Source organism: Tachyglossus aculeatus, chromosome 8 (genome assembly GCF_015852505.1).
Source record: "Tachyglossus aculeatus isolate mTacAcu1 chromosome 8, mTacAcu1.pri, whole genome shotgun sequence".
Classification (NCBI taxonomy): Eukaryota; Metazoa; Chordata; class Mammalia; order Monotremata; family Tachyglossidae; genus Tachyglossus; species Tachyglossus aculeatus.
In genome coordinates this window covers 14,630,903-14,657,976 of record NC_052073.1, presented here as the reverse complement: position 1 = coordinate 14,657,976, position 27,074 = coordinate 14,630,903, and the positions used below count along the sequence as shown (strand labels likewise).

Genomic DNA, 27,074 nt, shown 5'->3' with positions numbered 1-27,074 from the left:
CTTGCTCAAGGTCACACAGACAAGTGGTGGAGCTGGGATTAGAACCCAGATCCTTCTGAATCCCAGTCCTGTGCTCCATCTACTAGGCCACTTTGCTTCTCAAAATTGCTTCTCTATGTCACTCAAAGGGGACCCAGTCCCACCAGTTAGTGTACAAGCTTATTAGTATAAAAGAGGAGCAGCCTGGCCTTATGAAAGAGCAAGGGCTGGGAGTTAGAAATACCTGGATTCTAATCCCAGCTCTGTCACTTCTCTGCTCTGTGAGTGGAACTAAAATCATATAGTTGAAAATTGTGTTTATTTTAAAGAGTTGGCTAGGTCCTTAATAGGAATTTCCAAGACCAAGGAAATCTCCCCCTTCTATCAATCAATCAATTGTATTTATTGAGCGCTTACTGTGTGCAGAGCACTGTATTAAGCGCTTGGGAAGTACAAGTTGGCAACATATAGAGACAGTCCCTACCCAACAGTGGGCTCACAGTCTAAAAGGGGGAGACAGAGAACAAAACCAAACATACTGATAAAATAAATAGAATAGATATGTACAAGTAAAATAAATAGAGTAATAAATATGTACAAACATATATACATATATACAGGTGCTGTGGGGAAGGGAAGGAGGTAAGATGGGGGGAAGGAGAGGGGGACGAGGGGGAGAGGACTGTGAGCCCACTGTTGCGTAGGAACCGTCTCTATATGTTGCCAACTTGTACCTCCCAAGCGCTTAGTACAGTGCTCTGCACACAGTAAGCGCTCAATAAATACGATTGAATGAATGAATGAGCTTGTGCAAGTCACTTCACTTCTTTGTGCCTCAATTAACTCATCTGTAAAATGGGGATTAAGACTGTGAGCCCATGTGGGACAGGGACTGTGTCCAACCTCCTGATTATCTTGCATCTACTCTAGCACTTAGAACAGTACCTGGCACACAGTAAGTGCTTAATACCATAAACAAACAAACAAACAAAAAACCCCAACCTCTTCCCCCCACGCCACACAAAAAAAAACAGACCACAGGCCTGGGAGTTGGAGGTCTTGGGCTCTGATCTGAATGCTGTCGTGTGCCTGCTCTGTGACCATGGGCAAGTCACTAAACTTCTCTGTGCCTCAGTTACTTCATCTGTAAAATGGAAATTCAATACCTGTTCCCCATTCTACTTAGACTTTGAGCCTTGTATGGGACAGGCACTGTGTTTGAGCTGATTAACTTGTATCTTCCCAGGGTTTAGAAGGGTACTTGACTAAATAGAAAGTGCTTAAATACCAAAACTATTGTTAAGCTTCTCCCACCTGAGCAGTGTGGCATATTTTGAGAAACACCTGCACCTAGCATGCTATTCCGAGTCCTCAATTTAAAATTTTTTTAAAAAATTGTGAGAGCATCTTTTTTAGGTAATTATTCTTCTTGAGAGTATAAGTGCATTCCTCTTCCCAAGTAGATCTATCTCTGCTCTCCATAGCACCTAGTATGCTTCAAACTCTGTACCGATTTAGAAAAGCCTGAGGGCAAGTCACCCATTTTATGGTCAATGTTCTTTAGTTTTTCTGATTACGTTTTTTGTCTTTTGTTGGGAGGGGATGGAGAAGAGCCTAGAACGTACCATGTCACAATGAGTAACAATTTTAAACAGTTTATTGCCATCTTTGTAAAAATGTACTTATATAGTTTCTTTTTTTTTTATTCAGCTGTCGTACCACAGGTATAAAATGTCATTTTAACCTTTGTTCAATTCGTTAACACTTTTGTTCAGTTCCTGATCTTCTCCTTGGCTTTGCTGACTATAGCCTGCAAATCCTCTGTTTTACATAAATACTGTAATTTTCTCCATAAGTTGCAGCAATAACAAAAGATCTATCGAAGTATTCAATAAGTACTCTTGTGGGTGGGGTTTTTTTTTGTATTTTTAAAAATAAACTTAAATCTGAGAATTTTAACAGAGTAACAATTACAATAAGAAAAATGTTACAGTGCGTCGACTAAAGGAATATTCAGCTTTCCTTAAAAGACAATACTTCCTTTTACACATTGAAGTGATTCACCCATTATTTAGGAACTTACCTACATATAATAATTTAGTTAATGAGAATTAAACAAGGCAAATACTTACTACCAATCTTCCGTCTGCAATTCACAGCTCATGCGAATAAAGTCGCAATAAATATTCAAAAATAGTTTTGTTTTTTCAGTAAGGCATCTGAGTATTAAAAAGTTTTTGTACAACCAAAAAATAAGATTGTTTCTCATATTCTCTGAGTACCTTTTTGTATCTTGTAGTAAACAGCAGGTTTTCAGGTTGACGGAAAAGGAAGGGGGGAAGGAAGAAGACAGGCGATGGAAGCAGACCACTAAAGTGTGCAAGTACTCGTAGCTTTGTTTGTTTCTTTTCAGTCCATCTTCATCATGTTGTTTTTCCTTCTTTTCCCCCATGAACGTAGTCATTATTTTAAGGGTTCCACAACCCTTAATATTACATAAATACTTAGGTATTCATATGCACCTAACGAGTTTGTTGGGTTGGTTTTTTTTGTGGGTTTTTTTGCTTTTTTCTGGCTATTTTTGGCTTTTTTTTTTTTCTTTCTGTCATTGTTTGAGCATCCCGTTGCTCCCTCCTATTGTGGAGACTGTCTGGCCCAGCTGGCCTCTTACTGGATCCGGTCTGGCTGCAGTTGCTGGGGCTGATACTGGACAAACGCTGTCGTGGGGTTGCTGGCTGTTAGGGGCTGCTGGACGGCACCAGTGAAGCCGTAGCCCACGAATCCGGCAGCGGGAGATGCAGCGTAGGGATACTGGTCATAGGCAGCTGTGGTGTACTGAGCGTAGGCCTGGCTCGCGGTAGTGTAGTCGATGTACGGAGACGTGACGGGCGTCGGGATCACCACGCTGGGCTGGACGATGGCTTGTGGGTAAATATAGTGAGGAGTGAGCCTGTGGGACCAAACACACACACCAACGATCAACAAATGGCACAGACTGAGTTACTGCGTGCAGGGCACTGAACAATAGCCACAAGCAGCAGCGTGGCCTTGGGGATACAGCATGGGCCTGGAGTCAGAAGGACCTGGGTTCTAATCCCAGCTGCGCCACTTGTCAGCTCGGGCAAGTCACTTCACTGTGCCTCAGTTTCCTCATCTGTCAAATGGGGATTAAGACCGACACCCATGTGGGACGGGGACTGTGTCCAACCCCAGTGCCTAGCATGTAAGTGCTTAACAAATACCAGAATTATTATTATGACTATTATATGTGGATTTATTTTCATGTCTGTCTCCCCCAATGTGACTGAAACCTCTTTGAGGGCACCGATCTTATCTACCCACTGTGTTGTACTCTCCCAAGTCCTTAATACAGTGCTCAGCACACAGTAAGCGGTCAAATACCATTGACTGATTACAATACTGTTGGTACACATGATCCCTGTCCTCATGGATAGATCAGTGGTATTTACTGAGCACTTAATGTGTGCCTAGCCCTTGAACTAAGCACTTGGGAAGTACAACGGAGTTAGTGGATACAATCCCTGCCCACAAGGAGCTTACGGTCGAGGCCAGGTTGACAGACAAGAGGTAGGAGCAATCAGTAGCACTGGCTAGTAAAGCTAACCCTGTTGCCCCTGTCCTAGCTTAAAGGTAAGAGCAGATAGAAAGCCAAGAGGCAGATGGCAAAGGTTGAAGAGAATAATTTAGTTTAGAAACCGAGCCTGGCTTCTCTTCTTGGTCTGGGAAGCCAGTGAAAGAGAACTGAGCCCTTGATGATCTGCCACAATCTCTCTCTCACGGTGATTTGGAGCACCCTCTTTCAGGCCTGGTGGGAACCAGGAGAGGGCATGGAGGGAGGGGAGGGAAAAAAACAAGGCAAAAAAATATTGGGACCTTCCAGAGTCTCCTCCAAGCTCTGAGGATGAGGTTTTGGGCCAAGGTTCAAGTCTGATTTTAGCGACTTTAATATGTCCATCTCCAATCTACATTAGATTCCTGTTGCAAATAACTACTGTGTCACGTTGCAAAAAAAAAAAAAAAGTTAGAAAACTTATGTCCAACTATATAGTAAACGAGGAAGCCAATATGGTATTTAAATCCTGTTTCCACAATACTCCTTTCTGGCCATAGAAGTGGTGTTTGTTGTAAAACACAACATTAATTCTGTTTACTTTCCCCAGAGTCATGCCAGCGGTTTCCCTGGCAACCCACCCAAGTAACAGGCAGCGCTTGGCATCATGTTCAGCATGTTCAGCACCTTTCATGTTGTTTAATTGGCCAACGATCTATCTACCCTGAACTGAAGTACTAGCTAAGGGGGGAGCAGGATGAAGCCCATGTCTTAAAGGACCGAGAATACTTCCCCCTGAGGGAGTCAGTGTCGGCAGAAGGGTTCACTAACTAGGGGAGAAGAACTTAAGAGTTAATTTGTAACTTCTTTTCTAAATGTAAAATCCACAAGGATCAGAATTGGTTCTCAACTTCCTACAGCCTAGGAGGTATTAAAGCAGTAGTCAGTTCTCCTTTAACTCGGGGTTACTTTCCTGAAGAACCCCTTGTTGACAGACTCATGTTATCATAGAGGCACCTTGTCCAAAACCACGTGCACTCAAACTGCTTCTCCCAACACTGCATCATGTTTATCCTGGCACACACCTGTTTTCAGAAGTATGTCCCCCAATTCCCTCCCTGTGTTCGACCTGAAATATAAAGAGAATCCACTGTCCTGCTGCCTCACATCTCTTTCCAGACTGCCCCCCCCCCCCAACCAACTTTTCCACTCTGCCAGTTGAGGATCCCAGTTAACAAGCTCCTGTGGGCCAAGATCATATCTACCAACTCTACTGTACTGTATTCTCCCAAGCACTCAGTGCAGTGCTCTGCACACAGTAAGTGCTCAATAAATACCACTGACTGATTTCTTCATCTCTGGGAGGGGAAAAAAAATAATGAAATGACAGTGCTCCTAGGTGATGCCACCTGATTTATAGCCTGCTGCTATCCTGCTATCATTCAGCTTTGTAGCCAAAGACCCCCTGAAGTTCAAGTGGAGTCCTGGCAGGGGTGGGCAGGGAATTAGCTTGTTTGATGGCTACCACAGTTAAGCAACTTTCTATTCCACAAGTATTCCCATTCCAGTAGTGAAGGCGTGTCCAAAAGGACCAGCAGAGGTAAGGCCCTACACATACACATCTCAGTAGCTCCCCTCCTCATCGCCCCTACTCCCTCCTTCTGCTCTACCTCCTTCCCTTTCCCACAGCACTTGTGTATATTTGTACATATTATTCTATTTATTAATGATGTGTATATATCTATAATTCTGTTTATCTACTTTGATGCTACTGATGCCTGTCTACTTGTTTTGTTGTCTGTCTCCCCCCTTCTAGACTGTGAGCCCGTTGTTGGGTAGGGATTCTCTCTAGCTGGTGCCGAACTGTACTTTCCAAGCACTTAGTACAATACTCTGGACACAGTAAGCGCTCAATAAATATGACTGAATGGATTTGCCACCAAGAGCTTCCATCTCCTCAGTTGGACCTGGAGGAGCCTTTTAGATACCTTGCAACTAGCCTCTGCACCCCAGGTGCGTCTGTCTAGGATCCCAAGGAACCAGGAGCAGAAGCCGGGCTCGGGATTGTCTCTGGTGCCGAACTGTATTTTCCAAGCGCTTAGTACAGTACTCTGGACACAGTAAGCGCTCAATAAATATGACTGAATGAATGGATTTGCCACCGAGAGCTTCCATCTCCTCAGTTGGACCCGGAGGAGCCTTTTAGATACCTTGCAACTAGCCTCTGCACCCCAGGTGCTTCTGTCTAGGATCCCAAGGAGCCAGGAGCAGAGGCTGGGCTCGGGACAGGAGCAGTGTGATTAGGCAGGAGAATTAAAAGGTGAAAGCTTCTCATGGGACTTCTAGCCCAGTCAAGGCTCAAAACCTTGTGAGAATGAAAATCTGATGGGGGAGAAGGAAGCAGGGAGTTGACTGATTGAGAGAGAGAGAAGGGGAAAGCCACTGAAACAGACTCCCCAGAGAGACAAATGACTCAGGTTGAGTTATAAGCCTTGGGGTGGTGTGACCCTTGAGCTTTCTCTCTACCCTAATTGTATTTCACCCTCTTCGTCCCTTCTCTCTCTCTCTCTCAAGACCTGTCCACCATATTTGGTGGAAATCAAAGGCCCACGTGCCCCCATCCCACCATTCCGCACTGTGCACAAGTAAAAAACATCCTATGCTTCACCAAACTGTTTAGCCTGTCCAGAATCTGCCCCTTGCTCTCTCGCTCCTCCCAAAGCCTCCATTCACGGCAGCAGCGTCCACAAGCCAGGCTGGACCATCTTTGGCAAGAATCCCCCTTCAGACCACGGCCTGTTGGGGTTGTGCTTTGCTAGGTCTCTAAAATGTTTATTCTGCCCCAACATCTTGCCCTTGCTCCACTGCAGTTCACCCAACCTGCGCCGTGAACAGGGGCATCAGGGCGCAGAAGGGTGAACCAGTGTCAAGCAGGTCTCCTCCACTCTTTACCTGCCAGAGAGGAGGGAGAAGAAGGGAGAGGAAAGGAAACACTAGGACCTGGCAAATGTATGTCTGCAGATCGCAGCTTCTCCTGCTCTCTTTTGGGCTCTCTGAAGAAGGGAATTTTTGCCTTTAAAGTTTTTGATTCATCACATATTTACCTCATGGAAGAAGGAATTATTGAACTAATTCTGCTTCTGTTCTGGCAGCAGGGTGGCGAGATGCGGGTAGCCAAGGAGGTACCCCGGGCACCCGGCTAATCAGACGCCCTTCCTTCAGCTCTAGGAAGGAGAAGAGCCCTTATCTGTCCACGGCATTGGTGGTGGAGCTCGGGTGCGGTGGAGGGTGGGGTGAGCTGACTGAAACTATTAGCTCCGATCTAAGGGCTCAGCTTAATTTGTGCCCTTTCATAGCAAAGCTTGGCAGCCTCTCAGGATCAGAGAGTACAATTTTCCCAGTTGTATGGGTTCTTAGGGCCCTAAAGGTTTCTTGCTCTTGGCTAGAGGAAACAACAGTGTATATGAAGCCCTCCTTCCCAAAGCCAGATGGGGGCATATTGGCCAAACTTTTACCCCCCTATGTGTGCCTCCCCGCTAACACTTTCAAACTTGGGTTCTAAATGAAACTCTCTCTTCCCTCCCTATCAGACGGGCAACTTTCCTTAATCTAGTCCACTGCAGATGAATTCCCTCAGGTCCTATGCTTGTGGGCTCCCTTCAGCTCTGGGCAAGAATCTAGAAGCAGCAGATGCCATGGAAAGCGAGGCAAAAGAACTGCTGGAAGAGGGAGAGTGGTTGAAGCTGAGACAGAGTACTGGCAAGGAGAGAAACAGTATGGCCAACCTGCAGCCCTGGTTTAGGCCGGACCTCTAAGAGAATTAGCAGGCATTCCCTGTCCGTAGCTTACAGTCTAGAAGAGGGAGACAAACATATGGATAAAATCCCCATTTTAAATATAAGCAAAGAGGCACAGAGATGATAAGTGACTTGTCCAAGGTCAAACAGCAGGCAAGTGGTGAAACTAGAACCCAGACATTCCGACTCCAAGACCCGTGCTCTTTCTACTAGGGCATGCTGCTACTCTCTAGAAGAGTCTTTTTCATATAGCTTTGTTCATATAGAAGAGCCCTGAGTTCTCTCCTTTGACCAAGAAGTGCGAATCAGGGAGGGAGAGAGAGAGAACCAGGGTTCACTTGGGCTGTAGGACAGACCAGAGCTTCCTGTTTCTTGACCCCATCACCTAGCCAAAAAAACCGAAACAAAAAACTCCCCTTTAATTTGGGAGGAAGGAATATATGATTTAGAAAGAGTTACAGATCATCTTCACCTGGCCTAGGGTTGCCCCCCACCACGCACCCCAACGCCAGTTTTACCCACTGCTCCAAGCCTGCATGACCAACTCCAGAGTCTCTCAAGCGTAACTGATATTTTCTGTGGTTGCTATAACATTGGTAATTGCACCCGGAAATCTCACAGGAACACTGACCGCAACTGGAAGGGCAAATGGCAGCTCTCTACCCAAAATAAAGGCCTAAACTGGGAGGGCGGTCCCTTTCAATTACTACTCAAGGGAAACGAATGCAGAGAATAAGGTTGTTGGCTCGTTGGGCTGAGGGTTCCCAGATCATCTCATTAACCTGGAGACAACAGTCAGTGCAAGGAGGAGGCTTCTGTTCTCTTAATGGGGGATCCTCAGCACTGAGAAAAACCAAGTCACGTGTGTCAAGGAATTTCTTTAGCAGGTTAGCAACAGTCCTATTGGAAAAGCAACTCTTCCTTAGATAGGAGTTCCCTGAATTTATCAAATAGAAACTGTGTTTTAAGTGGTCCTGTCTTTAGAAACCTATCCTTAGGCCTAAATTGATCATTAACTTCAATCTGGGGGAGTTGGGGAACTGTGGATTAAAGCCAGGGTGGGAGGCAGTTTTGCTGTCAGGGAGTTGGAATAATTAAAAACGGCCAAATCAGAGGGTACAGAGTGATGCGAGTTCTTACGAACCAGAAAACAACTTCAACAGGGAAACAGAAAGGTGGTTACAGAATGTCAGTCAGTGTTCTCATATCAAGAGTCTCACTGAGTGACAGAAAAGACATGCTTTATGGATTCATGATTAACCACCACCAACAGCCCACAAGCACAGTGAACCACACAGGCAAACCTACAGTGAGCAGGCCGAGCGCCTGCTGGAGCCAAAGCTGGAAGGCTGAGCTCAGGCCTCGGTTGAGACGGCATGCAAGCATCTAACCCGACCCTCCCAACCTTGGCTCGGACTCCAGAATCATAACCTCGCACCTGCCCTGCAGAACCAAGATTAAAACGCCGAGTGGTACGTCGCTCTCGCCCGAGTTAATGCATACGCCACACCTCGCTTTTCAAGCCTTTCAAATGCTGACTGCACTTTTCAGTACATTTTCTAACCAATACGGACCCCTTAAGAATCAGAGTTCTATTTATTCCAGTCTAGACTCTAAGGAAGGCAATACCAGACCCACTCCAGATGGTTATCTAAAAGTCAGCAAGCTTTTTCCACCGCCTTAGAGTTTAGGGTAGAATTGCACTAGGTGCTGCAGACACCCTTCCCTTGCTTTTTCCCCCCACACTTTTTCTTTTTTACAAAAGGGCTTTCCTCTAGTGGTCGAATACAAGAGTTATGGCCAGGAAATTCTCCACTTTTACCCCTCGTTGACAGGGTGTAGTTGGTTAAAACTCTGTCCCTAGAAACAGAGCAAAGAGACTGAGGGGAAACAGCAAGGGGATAGGAGAAAACCCGTCCACTTAATAATAATAATAATAATGGCATTTATTAAGCACTTACTATGTGCAAAGCACTGTTCTAAGCGCTGGGGGGATACACGGTAATGAGGTTGTCCCACGTGGGGCTCACAGTCTTCATCCCCATTTTACAGATGAGGGAACTGAGGCCCAGAGAAGTTAAGTGACTTGCCCAAAGTCACACAGCTGACAAGTGGCGGAGCCGGGATATGAACCCATGACCTCCGACTCCAAAGTCCGTGCTCTTTCCACCGAGCCACGCTGCTTCTCCGAAGCACTTGACCATGTGCGAAGCATTGTGGCCTAGTGGAAAGAGCGTGGGCCTAGGAGTCAGAGGATCTGGGTTCTAATCCTGGCTCCACCACTTGTCTGCTGTGTAACACCGGGCAAGTCACAACTTTTCTGTGCTTCAGTTACCTCCTCTGTAAAATGGGGAGCTTAAGGCTGTGTCCAAATTGATTTTCTTGTATCTACCCCAGTATTTGGTATAGTGCCTGGCACATAGTAAATGCTTCACGAATTCATTTTAATACATTTTAAAAAGACAAACAACGAAAAAGACATGTCAACTAGAAACTACATTTCTCATAAGTATCTAGGAAGCTCCCCTCTAGACTATAAATTCTTTGTGAGAAGGAATTGTGTCTACCGACTCTATTGTACTGTACTCTCCCAAATGCTTAGTACAGTGCTCTCCACACAGTAAATGCTTAATAAATCAGGGGTATTTGAGTGCTTACTATGTGCAGAACACTGTACTAAGTATTTTAAAATGATGGCATTTATTAAGCGCTTACTATGCGCAAAGCATTGTTCTAAGCGCTGGGGAGGTTACAAGGTGATCAGGTTGTCCCACGGGGGGCTCACAGTCAATCCCCATTTTACAGATGAGGTAACTGGCACAGAGAAGTTAAGTGACTTGCCCAAAGTCACACAGCTGACAATTGGTGGAACCGGGATTTGAACGCATGACCTCTGACTCCAAAGCCCGTGCTCTTTCCACTGAGCCACGCCGCTTCTGAGAGAGTACACTACAAAAGAATTAGCAGGCACGTTCCTTGCCCATAATGAATTTACAGTCTAGAGGGAGAGACAGACATTAATGTGAATAAATAATTTGTAATATATGATTTAGAGAAATGTACATAAGTGCTGTGCGGTTGGGCACATCTCTAAGTGCATACACGTCACAGAAGAGGGAGTGAACTTGGGAAAAGATGGCTTTATCGGGGAAGGCTTCTTGGAGGAGAGGTGAGAGTGGTGGTCTGGTGTATATGGGGGGAGGACGTTGGAAAGGGGTCAGTGGTGAGGCAGATGGGATCAGGACACAGTGAATAAGCTGGCATTAGAGGAGCAGAGCGTAAAGGCTGGGTTGTAGTAGATCAGTGAGGTGAGGTAGGATGGGGTGAGCTGACTGTTTTAAAGCAAATGGCAAAGAGTTTCTGTTTGATGTGGAAGAGGATGGGCAGCCATTAGAGATTTTTGAGGAGTGGGGAGACATGGACTGAACATTTGTGTTGAAAAATGATCTGTGAAGCAGAGTGAATTATGGACTGGAGTAGGGAGAGACAGAGGCAGGGAGGCAGATGCAGTAGTCAAAATGGGATAGGATAAGTGCCTGGATCAACATGGTGGCATGGTGGATGGAGAAGAAAGGGCAGATTTTAGCAATGTTGTGAAAGTAGAACTGACAGGATCTGGTGACAGACTGAATATGTGGGTGGAATGAGAGAGATGAATCGAGGACAAGGCCAAGGTTATGGGCTTGGGAGATAGGGAGGACAGTGGTGTTGTCTACAGTGGTGGGGAAGACAGAGAAGGACAAGGTTGGAGTAGGGAGATAAGGAGTTCAGTTTAGGACATGTTCAGTTTGAGTTGTCAGCAGGACATCCAGGAAGAGATGTCCTGAGGCAACAGGAAATGTGAGATTGGGGGAGAGAGGTCAGATGTAGATTTAGGAATCATCTGCATAGAGATGGTAATTGAAGCCATGGGAGTGAATGAATTCTTCAAGGGAGTGGGTATAGACGGAGATTAGAGGACCCAGAACTGGGTCTTGACTGTTAGAGGGTGGGAGGAGGGAGCCAGCAAAAGGGACTGAGAAGGAGGGGTCAGAGGAGAACCTAGAGAAGACAGTGTCAATGAATCCAAGGTAGGATAAAGTTTCAAGAAGGGAGTGAGTGGTCTACAGTGTCAAAGGCAGCTGAAGGGTCTAGGAGGATCAGAATAGAGTAGAAGCCATCAGATTTGGTAAGAAGAAGGTCACTGGTTACCTTAGGGCTGTTTCTGTGGAGTAAAGGGGGTGGAAACCCGATTGGAGAGGATCTAGGAGAGAATTGGAGGAAACGAAGTGGAGATAGCACGTGTAAACAACTTTCTGGAGAAGTTTGGAGAGAAATGGTAGGAGGGAGTTGGGGTAATAACTGCCATGGGGTTAAGGGAAGGAGTTTTACTAGGATAGGGGATACATAAGCCTGTTTGAAAGCAATGGCGAAGAAGCCATTGGAAAGTTAACAGTTGTAGATGGCAGTATAGGAGGGAAGAAGGGAGGAGGCAAGTGTTTTAGAAAGGTATGAAGGATGAGTTCAGAAGCACAGTGGAGGGGGCAGATTTAGAGAGGAGGTGAGAGATTTCAGGTAATATAGGGAGAATCTAAGAGGGTGGGGGGGAATATAGGAGAGGAGCAGGGGAGATTTTAGGGAGATCATGCCTGAATTATACCATTGACTGATTGACCTGATTACCTTGCATCTACCCCAGTGCTTAGTACAGTGCTTGGCACACAGTATGCACTTAACAAATGCCACAATTATTCTTATTACCCCTTGGCATATCATCTCTATTGCTGCAGGCTTCCCCTCCCTACAGCACCTGTATATATTTGTACAGATTTATTACTCTATTTATTTTACTTGTACGTATTTACTACTCCATTTTGTTAATGATGTGCATATAGCTATAATTCTATTTATTTTGACAGTTTTGACACCTGCCTCTGTGTTTTGCTTTGTTGTCTGTCTCCCCCTTCTAGACTGTGAGCCTGTTGTTGGGTAGGGACCGTCTCTATATGTTGCCGACTTGTACTCCCCAAGCCCTTAGTACAGTGCTCTGCACACAGTTAGAGCTCAGTAAATACGATTGAATGAATGAATGAATGCAGTCAAAGGGCCAGTAATTGCACTCTAAGACATATTAAAGGTTGGGTTTGGAATCCAATACTCCTAAAGGTATTTGGAGGGAAATCCAGTTTTCCCAGAGAGGAGGAGTGGTAGAGAATCTCATGGAATTGTGGGAAGCTGAGAGAGGAATTTGTTCAGCCTTCTGTTGTCTTCACTAAAATAATGCCTTGGATTATTTTACTAAATAGACAGCCCCCTGTTCTCTTTCTATCCTTATCCTTTTGATCCCAGCTCCCAAGTGGCTACAGAATTGTAACTCCACGTCTTTTGAGAAGCAGCATGGCCTAGTGGAAAGAGTAGGGCCCTGGGAGTCACAGGGCTTGGGTTCTAATCTCAGCTCTGCCAACTGCCTGCTGTGTGACTTGGGGCGAGTCACTTAACTTCTCTGTGCCTCAGTTTCCTTATCTGTTCACCGTCCTACTTAGACTGTGAGCCCCATGTGGAACAGGGACTGTGTCCAACTTCATTAACTTGTACCTACACTCCATCACTTAGAACAATGCTTGACACATAGTAAGCTTTAATAAATACCATTATTACTATAATTATTATTATTATTATGTGCCCCATGGGCCTGGGTTGGAGCGGGGGTGTGGACTACAACATGGCAGCACCAATAAGGCTCACTTACTGGGATCACCTTGTTCTTGGGCAGTTCTGCCACGCTGATCCAGGGAGAGATGGGCTATGAGCTATGGGGAGGAGTGGTAGCATTTAGTTGGGAAAATGCAACGGACCGATGAGCATTTCAAATGGGTCGAAAGAGGAAAAGATAGCTCTGGTTTGAGGCTTCTTCATTTGGCTACTGTTTCTGTAAATTTAAAAAAATGGCCTGGGGTCAAGGGAATGATTGACACCCAAGTAAAAGCATCTGGAGAATGGAGAGCATGTGATAAGGTCCGTTTCTATGCATCCCGCCTACTCTTGAAACTTAGTGCAGAAATGTCAATTTTCCTATCTTTCACAAAACTCCACAAATGCCACCACCCTGGCAGGGATCCTTCATTTGGAAAACAGAGAAACAAAGTCCTTTATGTTTGTTGGCTGACTCACGCCCAGCCAGGGCGTTTGACTGTGGAATTCTGTTTCCCAAAAGTGTCGTTCAAAATTGTCCGTTTTAATACATGCAATTCCAAATACCCAGCGTTCTCCCCACTTCGGCACAAGAAATATGTTAGTTGTTTAGCATATTTCACCCTCAGTGATGCCTGGTGTGCTGCAAGGTGTCCCAGTGCTAGGTGAATAATGTATGCCGACGTGAATAATGCATCACAAACAGCAATTCTCCATTCTTCCTACCCAACTGGGATTAAGCTTTCAAGAGTTGCCTCCTTTTCCTGAAGGAACAAGTCCAGGTAAATGGAAAGTCCCAGCTCCACCCCACAAAGCTCTCTGGAAACTACCTGCTACCTCAGCCCTAATGCCGGTTTGGTGTGCTGGGATGGGACCCCAGCAGAAGAGGAAAGCAAGAGTGGCCCTGAAAAAAAACACCTGCGACCCAGATGACCAGTACCAAATGGAATTTTAGAACAAATTGGAAGACGTGTTGTCAAGTCTCCTTGGTACACGGTTCCAGGTCGCTACCTCGGCCTCTCCTAACTGGTCAAGGCAAGGAAAAATCACCACAAGGACACCATTTGTTTTAAAGTTTTCACAAACTGCTAACTCTAAAATTCTCTACTATGGCTATTTCCTTCTACTCTCTCTCTATCTCCCCCCCACCAAAAAATACATCCTTTATTTCTCTCCTCCCAAGTCCAGTAAGTTTATAAAATGTGCTGGGTTGGGACGAACTAGAGATATGGGACAAATGTCATCTTTTCCCTTTGGGGCCTGCAAGAGGGAACTGGGGAAAGAGGAGGGGACTGACTCCCAGGACAGAAAACTAGAAGAGACTAAAGGCAAGGCCCAATGGACACACTGCAATCCCTATACCTGCAAATCAGGAGTTTGGGGTGGGGAGGGAGGAAAAACAACAACAAGAGAAACCAAAGCAAAACAAAAACAAAAAACCCAATTCATATGGGAATGAGGGGAAGGGCCAAGGGACTTAAATGAGCCATGCTTGCTTACAGCTGAAAGGCCAGGTGCATCAGGAGCACAGGCTGTCCCTGTCCCCTCCCTAGGGCAACTCCCCGCTCCCACCTGGAGCCATGCCAGCTCCTTGTGAGAAATGACATGGCTGCTGGTTGCCGACTGGCAGGCTGACACACATGCCGGAAAGGTCAGCCCAGCCTCCAAGCCAGGCGACTCGGTCCTGAAGAACAACCACGACAAAAGCATTCACGAGGAAAGAACTGAAGCCTAATGAACCATCCGGCACCCCATTCTGGACCGTCCGCCTCACGCTCACCTCCGCCTGCAATCCTGAGGATAATCAGATCTAGAATGGGATTCAGGATAGAGTCCACATAAAGAGAGAGACAGATAAAATAGGATGCTGGGGAAGCCAATTTCCCAACCTCGGGAAAGGATTTCACTTTTCCTGAGGAAGTTCTTTGGACCAGTGTGTGTGTCTCTCTCTCTCTCTTTCTCAACCCCTCGCCCCCGCAAAAAAAAATTTCCACCAACTCTGTGCTGAGACACCATCTAATAAGTGGGGCTGAGCCATTTAACTCAAACAAAGCTGAGCATAATCCATCCACAATACTTCTCAGGGCAACCAGAAGACTTTTACAAGGCCAGTCACCCAGGATACCATGGAAAATACAGAAAGGAAAAGAGGCTGAGGGTCCAAACCCTTGCTTCTCTGACCAGAATGGGCATAGCTGGGGCTGGCATGGGAAACTGAAGTGCTGAATATAGAGGGGGAGGGCTGTGCTCCTTGGGTACAAAGAGATATGTCAGTTTTGCCTAATGACATCCCCTTACCCACTCAAGTCAAACAAAGCCCAGAAATAAACACTCTGCATCCGACCAAAATAACACCAACCTCTGTGTGCTCCTACAAAGGAGAGTGACATGGGCCTCACAGAGAAAACTGCAGAGTCAGATGGACTGAGTAGATTTAAGATGGTCTAGAGGAAAGCAATAACTACACCGCACTGAAAACACAAAACAAAAGACTGCAAAATTAACCTGGTTCTAGCTGGGGTGTTATTTTTAAAATGCAAAGCAGTCTCTTCAAATACGAATAGCTACATTTCTTCATTTCTGCCTTTTGGGGGTCCTAATGCCAACACCTAAGGGGCAAGAACTGGCCTCATCTGGAAGAGGCAGAAGGTGCCTGAATATCTGAATATCAATTCAGTGGCTTCTCCACCCCACCAGTGGCCAGTTCAATGGTCTTATGGTCCAAGCTGCTCCTACTGGGTAGAGGGGCCTCCTATCCTTCATACTGCATTGTCTTTTTTAGAAATTACTTTTTTAAGAGCACAGCTGAATGTCCAACTCCTCCAGGAATCACAGCCTCAATCATATCCCACTGACCGGGGTGGGGGGACGACATACAGCTAGGTCAGGAAATCAGGGTGTGAGTTAGCAGTGGGGTAGAAGTCAAGAAAATGGGGAATCGGAGGCTAGGGTGAGAAAAGGCCAGAATCATCAACACGTACTGACCTTCTGCTGTGAGCAGTAACGTAATAGGCATTGGGGGCACATACAAAAAGTAGTAAGATGGGATCCCAGTAATCAAGGTGCTTACAGGGTAAAGGGGGAGCCAGACTGTAAGTTCCTTGTGGACAAGGATCATGTCTGCCAATAGTATTGTACTGTCCTTTCCCAAGCACTTAGAACAGTGCTCTGCACATAGTAAATGTTCAGTAAATACCACAGATTCATTGATTCAGGGAAACATGGCCACCGATGCACAACCACTGGGTGGACCTGCCCAAAGCCCACATACAAGGACATATGGTAACAAGCAAGAGAGGAACTAAGGGACTAGAAGGCCAAATTAAAAGGAGCCCCCAGGAGAGGGGACACAGAGTGGACCACAGGGAAAAGAAGACATTTGGGAAAGAAAAGAAACTGTGCAGTTATGATGGGGAGAGAGAAGATTGCAAAAATACTCTGCAGATGTTACATAAGTTTAAGTTAATCTGTACTTATTGACAGGAACGAGATATTTACCTATACTGCCTCTTTGGGAGTAGGGGCTGTGGCTTTGCTTCAACAAGCATGTAATGAAGAATGTGGGTAGTCAATAAAGACTCCACTCCAGACCCAAGGTCCTGCTTCCAACAAAACCCTTCTGAGGACCACAAAGAAGCCCGAGGACAACACTTACCCAAATTCTCTATGAAGAAAACCCATGGGTAATACTGAGAGAGCAGCCCCCAAAAGGCTTTGCTGGCATCAAGCCCAAAGAGCTATCTATGGGAGAGGTGGCGTGGGCAAGGAAAATGAAGCAGGAGGAGGGGTGCCGGCTGAGGTACCTGTCCCCACCCTGAAATCCCCATATCCGTGTCTCCGTCAACACTCCACTTCCACAATGTAATCTGACTGTAAAGAATTGGGAAGCGCTCTGTCTCCCACTTTGGGCCCCCTTAAAAAAAGTGGTTCAAATTCCACCAGTGGCACTGCTTGCCTTTTGTGCAAAATGGGTTTCTAGTGCAGCGTGTGCCCATAAAATAACCTCTGCAAAAGAGGAGGGCTGGTGGGTGGCAGTCTATTTTGTGGGTGTGTCAGTGCACTGCAGAGAATTTTCAAGTTCCATATTTGGGGTTGGGGGGGGTAAAAGTTTCTATTAATTTGGGGTACCAGCTCTTCCAGAGGCCTGATTGAGATGCTGTGTTCCTCAAGTTTCAAGCCAGAGCCACGCTTGGCCTCATCTTGTACATCTTGTAGAACCTCCTACCCATACTCCCTCTCTACCCATCCCCTTCCTCTTGGCCTCCCCAAGAGTTTCAACGGAAGCGGTAGTGACTTAGGATAGCCGAATGCAGCCAAAAAGTTGCACTTCCGGCCTTTCACTGTATGCAGAAGGGTTGGGGGTGCTTTGGTACTGCCTACCTACTGGTGGCAAGAGTCACAGTCGCCATTCCCTCAACACGGCTGTCCTATAAACCCAGACGGGCACCACACCCAGAGCTAAAGAAAGCACTTTTGCAAACTGTGAGATTGTGGTCTGGATGGTGGGGGCAGGGCTCAGGGATTAGAAGCAGAGCCACTTGGAAAACAGATCTGTGTGTATGTGTGCGTGTGCGCCTCTCTTTGAATATGACTCAAAAAAGGATTTGTGTTTTTGGCCTGGGGAAACAACAGGTGCAATGCAGGCTTCCCCAAGAGAGACTTAGGAGTGAAGGGGAGGGCTGTGTGCTTGTCTCATGTCTCTATTTTTGATGAGCCGTAAAACAGGAAGCCAAAGTGTGGGGCCCACTGCTTGTCAAAAGCTTGAAGGAAAAAGAAAGAAAAAAAAAGTAAAAACAGCCCATGTGACTTTTTTAAAAAACCCTAACCACAGAAGAGATGAAAGCTCATTTCCGCCTTTTTATTTTCACTCCCACTGAGCAACTCTTAAGGAACATGGCAGTAAAGGCCAGCCTTCAGCTTCTTAAGGATTATCCCAAACCCACTTCCTTCATCCCTCCCATGAAGACATTAAACACAGGTGCAGCCCACACTAGGGGCCAGGGGGAATGGCGGATCGCCTCTATAGCACAGGCTGATAATTCTGAAACTGCCTACAATGACTCTAACTGTTTCACGGCCAAAAGCAAACTGCTTGTTCTGGAGTTCCTTTTCATCAGGTTTCTGACACACCCCACAGTCCCTGGAAGGGGCATCGTCCAGATACATGCTGAGCCCTAACACAATTCTTTGCCTGTGCAAATCCACCTTCCCCTTCCCCAAGGATCCTGTGTCTTTGAGGTTTATTTTCTTTCAGCCTTCTGCTGGGCTGGCACAGGGAAGTTAGCCTAACCAGTTTATCTCCCCAGTTATCAAGGACTACTAGGATCCCGTTATGTCACATTTACATCTCAGACCCCCGCACCCTGGAAATATGTGGGCAGCCTGAAGATCTTTTGCTCCCTGTGTCCTAGAAGATGTCTTAAAAAAAAAGAGAGAGAGAGGGAGAAGGAGGAGAAGGAGAACTTGGCCAGTCCAGGCCTCCAAAAATTTTACTTCTAATTTGCCAGATCCCATAGGATTAAGTTGAATGTGATGGGTGTATGAAGGCCATCCATGAATGCATAAAGGCCTTTCAAAATAAGTGCCACCATTCCACAGAAATGGATAGCAATGTGTTCCACTTTGTCAAGCCTGGTTATGATACACCAGGTACTAGGCAGTAGTGAAATGATTGTTTTTCTGTTTTAGCCATAGGCAAATCCAACATAGGCATAGCCAAAAGTGAGAATATCCCTTCCATTGCTACAAAATATTATGCATTTAAGTTCTGCACATTGCCCTCAAAGTAGACTTGAAGTGGAGCTGAGTCAGACTGCTCTCCCTTGGCCGATTATTTGGAAAAGACAAAAGGGGAGCTGACAGCCAAACTTTGCTATGTGAACAAACACCTGTCCACTTTCCTAAGAAATCATGCGTGAGGCTGGGCTGTTCACAGTCCAGGGTGGGTGACACATTCGATTTTAACCACATTTTCAGTGACCAGTAACCAAACTAAAGAGCCAGATGGCACTAAAATTATCCCGTTTATCGATGCTTGTAAATGAGGAGGAATGCAGTCCATCCCCTGCTCCGGGCTCGTTGTTCTTGTTTCATGGCAAGACTAGAACATTCATTGGGATGTCCAATAAGGGAAATCCCTACCCTAGGATTTAAGAGCAAAATACCAATGCTTAATGGAACTAGAAGTATCTCATGATTTAACCTTAAGATTGTACGGGGGACTAAATCCTAATTTTTCCACTCTCTTGCACAAGTCTATGTAGAAGGGTGTTTGCATAAATAGAGTCCTGCAAGAAAATCTCTCTGGTGTGAATTATACAGTTGTTTTCCTACTACAGCCCTCTGCGGAGGTCACAATTGGGTTCTTCGTTTGGGGGACATCAAGGAGGCGAGAAGAGGGATTTTTGCCACAAATTACATATTCTGTCGAAACTATTACCACATCTTTCACTGGACAGCCCAGTCTAGCTTATCACTTTTTCCTTTCTGTATCGAGAGATGAGGTAGGCAGTCAGGTGGAAGATGGTCACAATTAACCACAAAACCTTCTTTGCACTGTGGGGGGTGGGGAAGAGAACAGGACAGAAAAGGGGATAGGGCCCTTCCAGGATTGCCTCAACTGTTTATACAAACTAGCGTCTGACTATACACTAAAGCACCCAACGTGAATATTTTGGCAACGTATCTTTCATATATGTAAACTGTTTAGAAGAACACCACCGAGCCCGTAGAAAGCACCTCGCCACAAGTCTGGGGGGAGAGAGCATAATGAGCCCTAGCGTCAAGGAGACCCATTTGAGCTGAACAGAGTACTAAATGAAACACTGTCTCAGTCCCCCAAGAGAGAATACGAAAAGTTTGAAGAAACTTCATGTTTTTCTTTGAAAAAATAAAAAAGCCCTATCAATATTCCCTTTCTGCAATGTACAAAGAGACCTGCATCAATCATTAAGCAGTTAAATGAAGGCAGTATGACAGTATCTATTGTTCTCTTGAAGCACACTTGTCTTTTCCACAGCAGCTGCCAGATCCTATTAGATATACAAAAAGAGGACTTTTCTGACTGAGTAGGGATGGTATAAGCTATTGAAAGAGGCAGACAATAGCCCTCTTCTGCAGACTATTCAGGCGCTGAATAACATCTGGCCAAAATCAATTTTTGACCTAATGTTCCTTTCATTAAGTATCAGACTTGGCTGCATTTTGTTGTCGCCCCTAAAAACGTAGCCAGAGTGTTAGCCCACAAAAGTACAGCAGATCCTTAATTCAAACTTGATTTTCTTTTGATGAGAACATTTCATAAGCTGAACTTTTACTGCCAGGCTTCTTCTCCAAACCATCAAATTTCTTCAGACCTGAGAAAAATGGGTCACCCTGTTGAACAGACTACAGGTACAATCAGTTCGGTAGCACCAGCATGGGTTTTGAAAGTTAGATTAAAAGCCAGAATATAAAAAGAAGGCGGTTCTACATTTCATTTCAGTTGTTAGATTACAGCCAGAATTTAAAAAGATAGAGAGTTCTACATTTCATTTGAGTTGCTGGCATGAACGACTTCTTTCTGACTAAGGGATTTCCACACTTTTGGAAAAACCAGGAAGCCGACTGTTCTTACTCTAAAAGGATCGTCCAGAAACCGCAAAGAGATGTCCACTTACCCGTAAGGCCTCTGAATAAAGGCTGGGTGTAGCTGCTGCACACCAATTGTGAAACCTAAAATTGAAGGAGTCGAAAGCTTAGCAGAAAATATTAAACCAAGGTGTAATGCCAAGGTCTCACACTCACATACAGTGCCTCCATCTCTAAACTGTATAACATGCATACTGAATCAAGGAATAATCCAGATTTCCACTTCCAGATGCAGAGGTATCCTAATATTGGTCCCGTTCCTTTGTTACAAGTTATAAGACAAGTTTGTTCGATACTTTATCTTATTTGATTTCTTCTGGAAAGTTTGTTCTATACTTTATCTTATTTGCTGTCTAGAAGAAATTCTTAAGAACAATCTCTTCTCTTAGATGGAACTACATGGGCCCAGGTTACAAGTTGGTTTGTTTTTAATCCCTCTGCACCTAATTTGGAGGGGAAGAAAGGAGGAAATCCAAAGCACACAGCAGCAGAGTCTGATCTGAGCCCACATGCCAAACTGATGACCAGGGGCACGGGGCCGTGTTCCTCCCTTTAATGAACACATGATAATTGACGGTAGCTTATTCCACAACTGGATAGACACTGTAGTTTAAACACACATTTTCCATCTGGTTGCCTTTACACACGCCCAATTTAAAGACACACACACACACACACACACACACAAAATATGTCCGTGCTCCTCACCAGTCTGAATACTCCTTGGCTTTGCTCCCAAATAGGCCAGGTTAACATTTGCTTTTCGGCCATCTATGATGGGGTTGGGATCTTTACAAGCTCTTTCCGCTGCAGCTCTGTCTGCCATTGTCACCTAGAATCAAGCATAAGCTAGTTTTAATTCTTCACTCCCACTCCGAATTCCAGAAGTGGCTTTGTTTCTCTGAGGAATTAAGCTCCCAGATTTAATACTCATATTTTACCGAGAGGCGGGGGGAGGATGATAATAGAACCAAGGTGAGCAGCAGTCTCTTGCCCACCATTTCTTTGTTTTGGGGTACCTCAGTCTACCCTCTCCTAATATCCTATGGGAAGCGGGGGCATATCTCCAGAATGGCACCGAGCGACAGCCGAATGGCCAAACTTCGCTTCTGCAAATTGGTTGAATGGAAGACGGGTAAAAACTTTGGTTGGAGAGAACACGCTCAGCTGCATCTGCCTTTTAAGAAGCGCGTCAGGAATTAAAGGGAGCGAGCAATACACCAGTAAATTTCAGTTGTCTCTCCTCGGTGAGGTTCGTTCTCCTTCCCATCGGGCCAGAAGCTTCCCAGCCCCCAGCCCCTCCCCACTTTCACCATCTGAACAGCCTTGGTGGCATGAAACCTCGTGATGAACTTTTTGTAGGCGAGGGCTAAGCAGCGCTTGCTTTTTGCTTTCGGTTCTCCCGCAGACACGTCTATCTAATAGGGCAGAATGGGGCTGGGGGTGACGGCGGGAAGGCAAGCGGGCTGGGGGAAGGAAGGAAGCTAAAGGGCTGGCCGAAGAATGAACTTTCCTCTTTCTTCCGCTACATCGTAAGCCCCTTACAAGCGGAGATCCGGTCCCCTGACTCTGTTGTAGTCTCCCAGGCGTCCAGTACGGGGTTCCACACAGAAGTAGGGGCTCAATAAATACTACTCATAGGCTGGTTTTATTCGGGGAGGCTCTTCTGGGTCAGGGCCAGGGGCAAAGATGCCTGCAGGTGCAAGTCAGGGACCAAAAAAGGGCCAGAGGAGTGGGGTTCTTTGGACTCCCTCCCCCCGATAAGAGGAGCTCTCCGCCTCCGAGGGGTCGGGGGAAGGGTGGGCACACAAAGTTGGGGCACCTCTAATGCAGCCCACCCTTAGAGAAGCAGCGTAGCTCGGTGGAAAGAGCACGGGCTTGGGAGTCAGAGGTCGTGAGTTCTCATCCCGGCTCCGCCGCTTATCGGCTGTGTGACTTTGGGCAAGTCACTTAACTTCTCTGTGCCTCCGTTCCCTCATCTGTAAAATGGAGATGAAGACTTTGAGCCCCACGTGGGACAACCCGATCACCCTGTATCCCCCCCCCCCCCAGCGCTTAGAACAGTGCTTTGCAATGATAATAATAATTATTATTATTATTAGGGACGTTTCTGGGGGATGGTTCGGGTCCGGCGGGGGCGGGGGGAGGCCCTAAAAGAGACCCGCTCCCGGTCACCGGCCTGGGACGGGGATGGAGGAAAACCACCCCGGTTTATCCCACCAGGAAAGCTGAGTCCCGGGCCTGGTGGGGGGGCGGGAAGGAGGTGAAGGGGTAATTATAATAATAATGACATTTGTTAAGCGCTTACTATGTGCGAAGCACTGTTCTAAGCGCTGGGGGGATACAAGGTGATCAGGTTGTCCCTCGTGGGGCTCACAGTCTTAATCCCCATTTTACAGATGAGGTAACTGAGGCACAGAGAAAAGGGGTGGGACCGGACCCAAACTGGCGCTCCAAAGAAGGGACCTCCATGGGGGATGGAGAGGGGAGGGAAGGGGAAGGGAGGACACTTGGGTAGGGACCGCCTCTCCACGTTGCCGATTTGTACTTCCCAAGCGCTCAGTCCAGTGCTCTGCACACAGTAAGCGCTCAATAAATACAGAGAAGCAGCGTGGTTCAGTGGAAAGAACCCGGGCTTGGGAGTCAGAGGTCATGGGTTCAAATCCCGGCTCCACCCACTGTTGTTCACTCATTCAATCATATTTATTGAGCGCTTACGGTGTGCAGAGCACTGTACTAAGCGTTTGAGAAGTACAAGTTGGCAACATATAGCAGCAACAGCGGGCTCACAGTCTAGAAGGGGGAGACAGACAACAAAACATATTCTCAAAATAAAATAAATAGAATAAATATGTACAAATAGAGTACAGCTGTGTGACTTTGGGCAAGTCACTTAGCTTCTCTGTGCCTCAGTTCCCTCATCTGTAAAATGGGGATGAAGACTGTGAGCCCCATGTGGAACAACCTGATCACCTTGTATCCTCCCTGGTGCTTCGAACAGTGTTTTGCACATAGTAAGCACTTAATAAATGCCATTTAAAAAGTCACTTAGCTTCTCTGTGTGTTTAGAACAGTGCTTTGCACATAGTAAGCGCTTAATAAATGCCATTAAAAAAAGTCACTTAGCTTCTCTGTGCCTCAGTTACCTCATCTGCAAAATGGGGATGAAGACTGCGAGCCCCACGTGGAACAACCTGATCACCTTGCATCCTCCCCTGCGCTTCGAACAGTGTTTTGCACATAGTAAGTGCTTAAATGCCATTAAAAAAAGTCACTAAGCTTCTCTGTGCCTCAGTTACCAAGCCCACTGTTGCGTAGGGACTGTCTCTATATGTTGCCAACTTGTACTTCCCAAGCGCTTAGTACAGTGCTCTGCACACAGTAAGCGCTCAATAAATACGATTGATTGATTGATTGACTGATCTGTAAAATGGGGATGAAGACTGCGAGCCCCACGTGGAACAGCCTGATCACCTCACATTCTCCCCTGCGCTTTGCGCGTAGGAAGTGCTTAACAAATGCCATTATAATTATTAATCAATCAATCAATCGTATTTATTGAGCGCTTACTGTGTGCAGAGCACTGTACTAACCGCTCGGGAAGTACAAGTCGGCAACACATAGAGACAGTCCCTACCCAACAGCGGGCTCACAATCTAGAAGGGGGAGACAGGGAACAAAACCAAACATACTAACAAAATAAAATAAATAGAATAGATATGTACAAGTAAAATAAATAGAGTAATAAATATGTACAAACATATATACAGGTGCTGTCTGTGGGGAAGGGAAGGAGGTAAGATGGGGGGGATGGAGAGGGGGACGAGGGGGAGAGGAAGGAAGGGGCTCAGTCTGGGAAGGCCTCCTGGAGGAGGTGAGCTCTCAGTAGGGCCTTGAAGGGAGGAAAAGAGCTAGCTTGGCGGATGGGCAGAGGGATTGGGGGCATTCCAGACTGTGAGCCCACTGTTGGGTAGGGACTGTCTCTCTATGTTGCCAACTTGTACTTCCCAAGCGCTTAGTCCAGTGCTCTGCACACAGTAAGCGCTCAATAACTACGACTGATTAAGAAATGTCGTTAAAAATGAAGGCTGCGAGCCCCACGTGGAACAGCCTGATCACCTCGCATCCTCCCCTGCGCTTCGAACCGCGCTTTCGTAGGGAGCGCTTAATCAATCAATCAATTGTATTTATTGAGTGCTTACTGTGTGCAGAGCACTGTACTAAGCGCTTCGGAAGTACAAGCTGGCAACATCTAAGAGACAGTCCCTACCCAACAGCGGGCTCACAGTCTAGAAGATAATAATCGCTTACTATGTGCCAAGCACTGTTCTAAGCACTGGGGGGGGGGGGTACAAGGTGATCAGGTTGTCCCACGTGGGGGCTTCCAGTCATGATCCCCGTTTTACAGATGAGGGAACTGAGGCTCATCATCATCATCATCAATCGTATTTATTGAGCGCTTACTATGTGCAGAGCACTGTACTAAGCGCTTGGGAAGTACAAGCTGGCAACATATACAGACAGTCCCTACCCAACAGTGGGCTCCCAGTCTAAAAGGGGGAGACAGAGAACAAAACCAAACACACTAACAGAATAAAATAAATAGAATAGATAGGTACAAGTAAAATAAATAGAGTAATAAATATGTGCAAACTTATCATCATCATCAGTCGTATTTATTGAGCACTTACTGTGTGCAGAGCACTGTCCTAAGCGCTTGGGAAGTACAAGCTGGCAACACATAGAGACAGTCCCTACCCAACAGTGGGCTCACAGTCTAGAAGGGGGAAACAGAGAACAAAACCAAACATACTAACAAATACTGAGCGCTTACTATGTGCAGAGCACTGTGCTAAGTGCTTGGGAAGTACAAATTGGCAACATCTAGAGACAGCCCCTACCCAACAGTGGGCTCCCAGTCTAGAAGGGGGAGACAGAGAACAAAACCAAACATACTAACAAATATTGAGCGCTTACTATGTGCAGAGCACTGTACTAAGCACTTGGGAAGTACAAATTGGCTACATCTAGAGACAGTCCCTACCCAACAGTGGGCTCCCAGTCTAGAAGGGGAAGACAGAGAACAAAACCAAACATACTAACAAATATTGAGCGCTTACTATGTGCAGAGCACTGTACTAAGTGCTTGGGAAGTACAAATTGGCAACATCTAGAGACAGTCCCTACCCAACAGTGGGCTCCCAGTCTAGAAGGGGGAGACAGAGAACAAAACCAAACATACTAACAAATATTGAGCGCTTACTATGTGCAGGGCACTGTACTAAGCGCTTGGGAAGTACAAATTGGCTACATCTAGAGACAGTCCCTACCCAACAGTGGGCTAAAAGGGGGAGACAGAGAACAAAACCAAACACACTAACAAAATAAATAGAATAGCTAGGTACAAGTAAAATAAATAAAGGCTCAGAGAAGTTGAGTGACTCGCCCAAGGTCACACAGCACAAATTGGGAACATCTAGAGACGGTCCCTACCCAACAGTGGGCTCCCAGTCTAAAAGGGGGAGTCAGAGAACAAAACCAAACACACTAACAGAATAAATAGAATAGCTAGGTACAAGTAAAATAAATAAAGGCTCAGAGAAGTTGAGTGACTCGCCCAAGGTCACACAGCACAAACTGGCAACATCTAGAGACAGTCCCTACCCAACAGGGGGCTCCCAGTCTAAACGGGGGAGTCAGAGAACAAAACCAGACACACTAACAGAATAAATAGAATCGCTAGGTACAAGTAAAATAAATAAAGGCTCAGAGAAGTTGAGTGACTCGCCCAAGGTCACACAGCACAAACTGGCAACATCTAGAGACAGTCCCTACCCAACAGGGGGCTCCCAGTCTAAAAGGGGGAGTCAGAGAACAAAAGCAGACACACCAACAGAATAAAGTAACTACAGGCTCAGAGAAGTTGAGTGACTCGCCCAAGGTCACACGGCAGGCAGGATGCCGTTCGGATTCCGACCGGCTGGGCCCGGGGGGAGGGAAAGGCTGAACTCACGAAGCCGTAGCCTCGGGATTTCCCGGTCTGCCGGTCCGTGATGACCACGGCCTCCTCGATGTCCCCGAACGCCTCGAAGTAGGTCCTCAGGGAGGAGTCGGTGGTGTGGTAGGGCAGGCCGCCCACGAACATCTTGGTGAACGTGGTGTCCTTCTGCAGCGTGTGCATGCTGCTGGCCGGAGGCCTCCCCCCCACCACCACCACCACCACCACCACCGCCACCACCGCCCTGCTGCAGCAGCATCCGAGTCCAATCCGGGCGAGGAGCCCTGCACCACCAGAAGCCTTAAAAAAGGGCTGCGGAGCCTCTCGGCTCCCCCCAAAAACGACGGCAAAGAGGCGGTGCAACCACCATTGAGGCTGCGAGGGAGCTGCTTGCTGCAGGCCCATGCAGCAGGCCAGGCGATCCCCTCCG

The 27,074-nt window shown here is 46.4% G+C and overlaps 1 protein-coding gene across 1 annotated transcript; it reads right to left on the bottom strand.

Moving 5' to 3' along the window:
- Nucleotides 1-1,618: 1,618 nt before the first annotated feature.
- On the bottom strand, nucleotides 1,619-27,074 carry RBM38 (RNA binding motif protein 38). The gene is made up of 4 exons (XM_038750546.1): nucleotides 26,660-27,074; nucleotides 21,355-21,478; nucleotides 20,676-20,730; nucleotides 1,619-2,929 (listed from the first exon to the last, which is right to left on the bottom strand). The coding sequence occupies exons 1-4, from the start codon at nucleotides 27,047-27,049 to the stop codon at nucleotides 2,647-2,649; spliced, it is 852 nt and encodes a 283-aa protein (XP_038606474.1). The 5' UTR covers nucleotides 27,050-27,074; the 3' UTR covers nucleotides 1,619-2,646.

What these genes read in the sequence shown, in the direction of transcription:
- RBM38 (XM_038750546.1), bottom strand. Translation starts at nt 27,049, where the DNA reads ATGGGCCTGCAGCAAGCAGCTCCCTCGCAGCCTCAATGGTGGTTGCAC. An exon ending in AATCCCGAGGCTACGGCTTC is followed by an intron (nt 21,479 to 26,659) that starts GTGAGTTCAGCC and finishes GCTTGATTCTAG; the next exon opens with GTGACAATGGCAGACAGAGC. An exon ending in TTTATTCAGAGGCCTTACGG is followed by an intron (nt 2,930 to 20,675) that starts GTAAGTGGACAT and finishes TTGGTCCCACAG; the next exon opens with GCTCACTCCTCACTATATTT.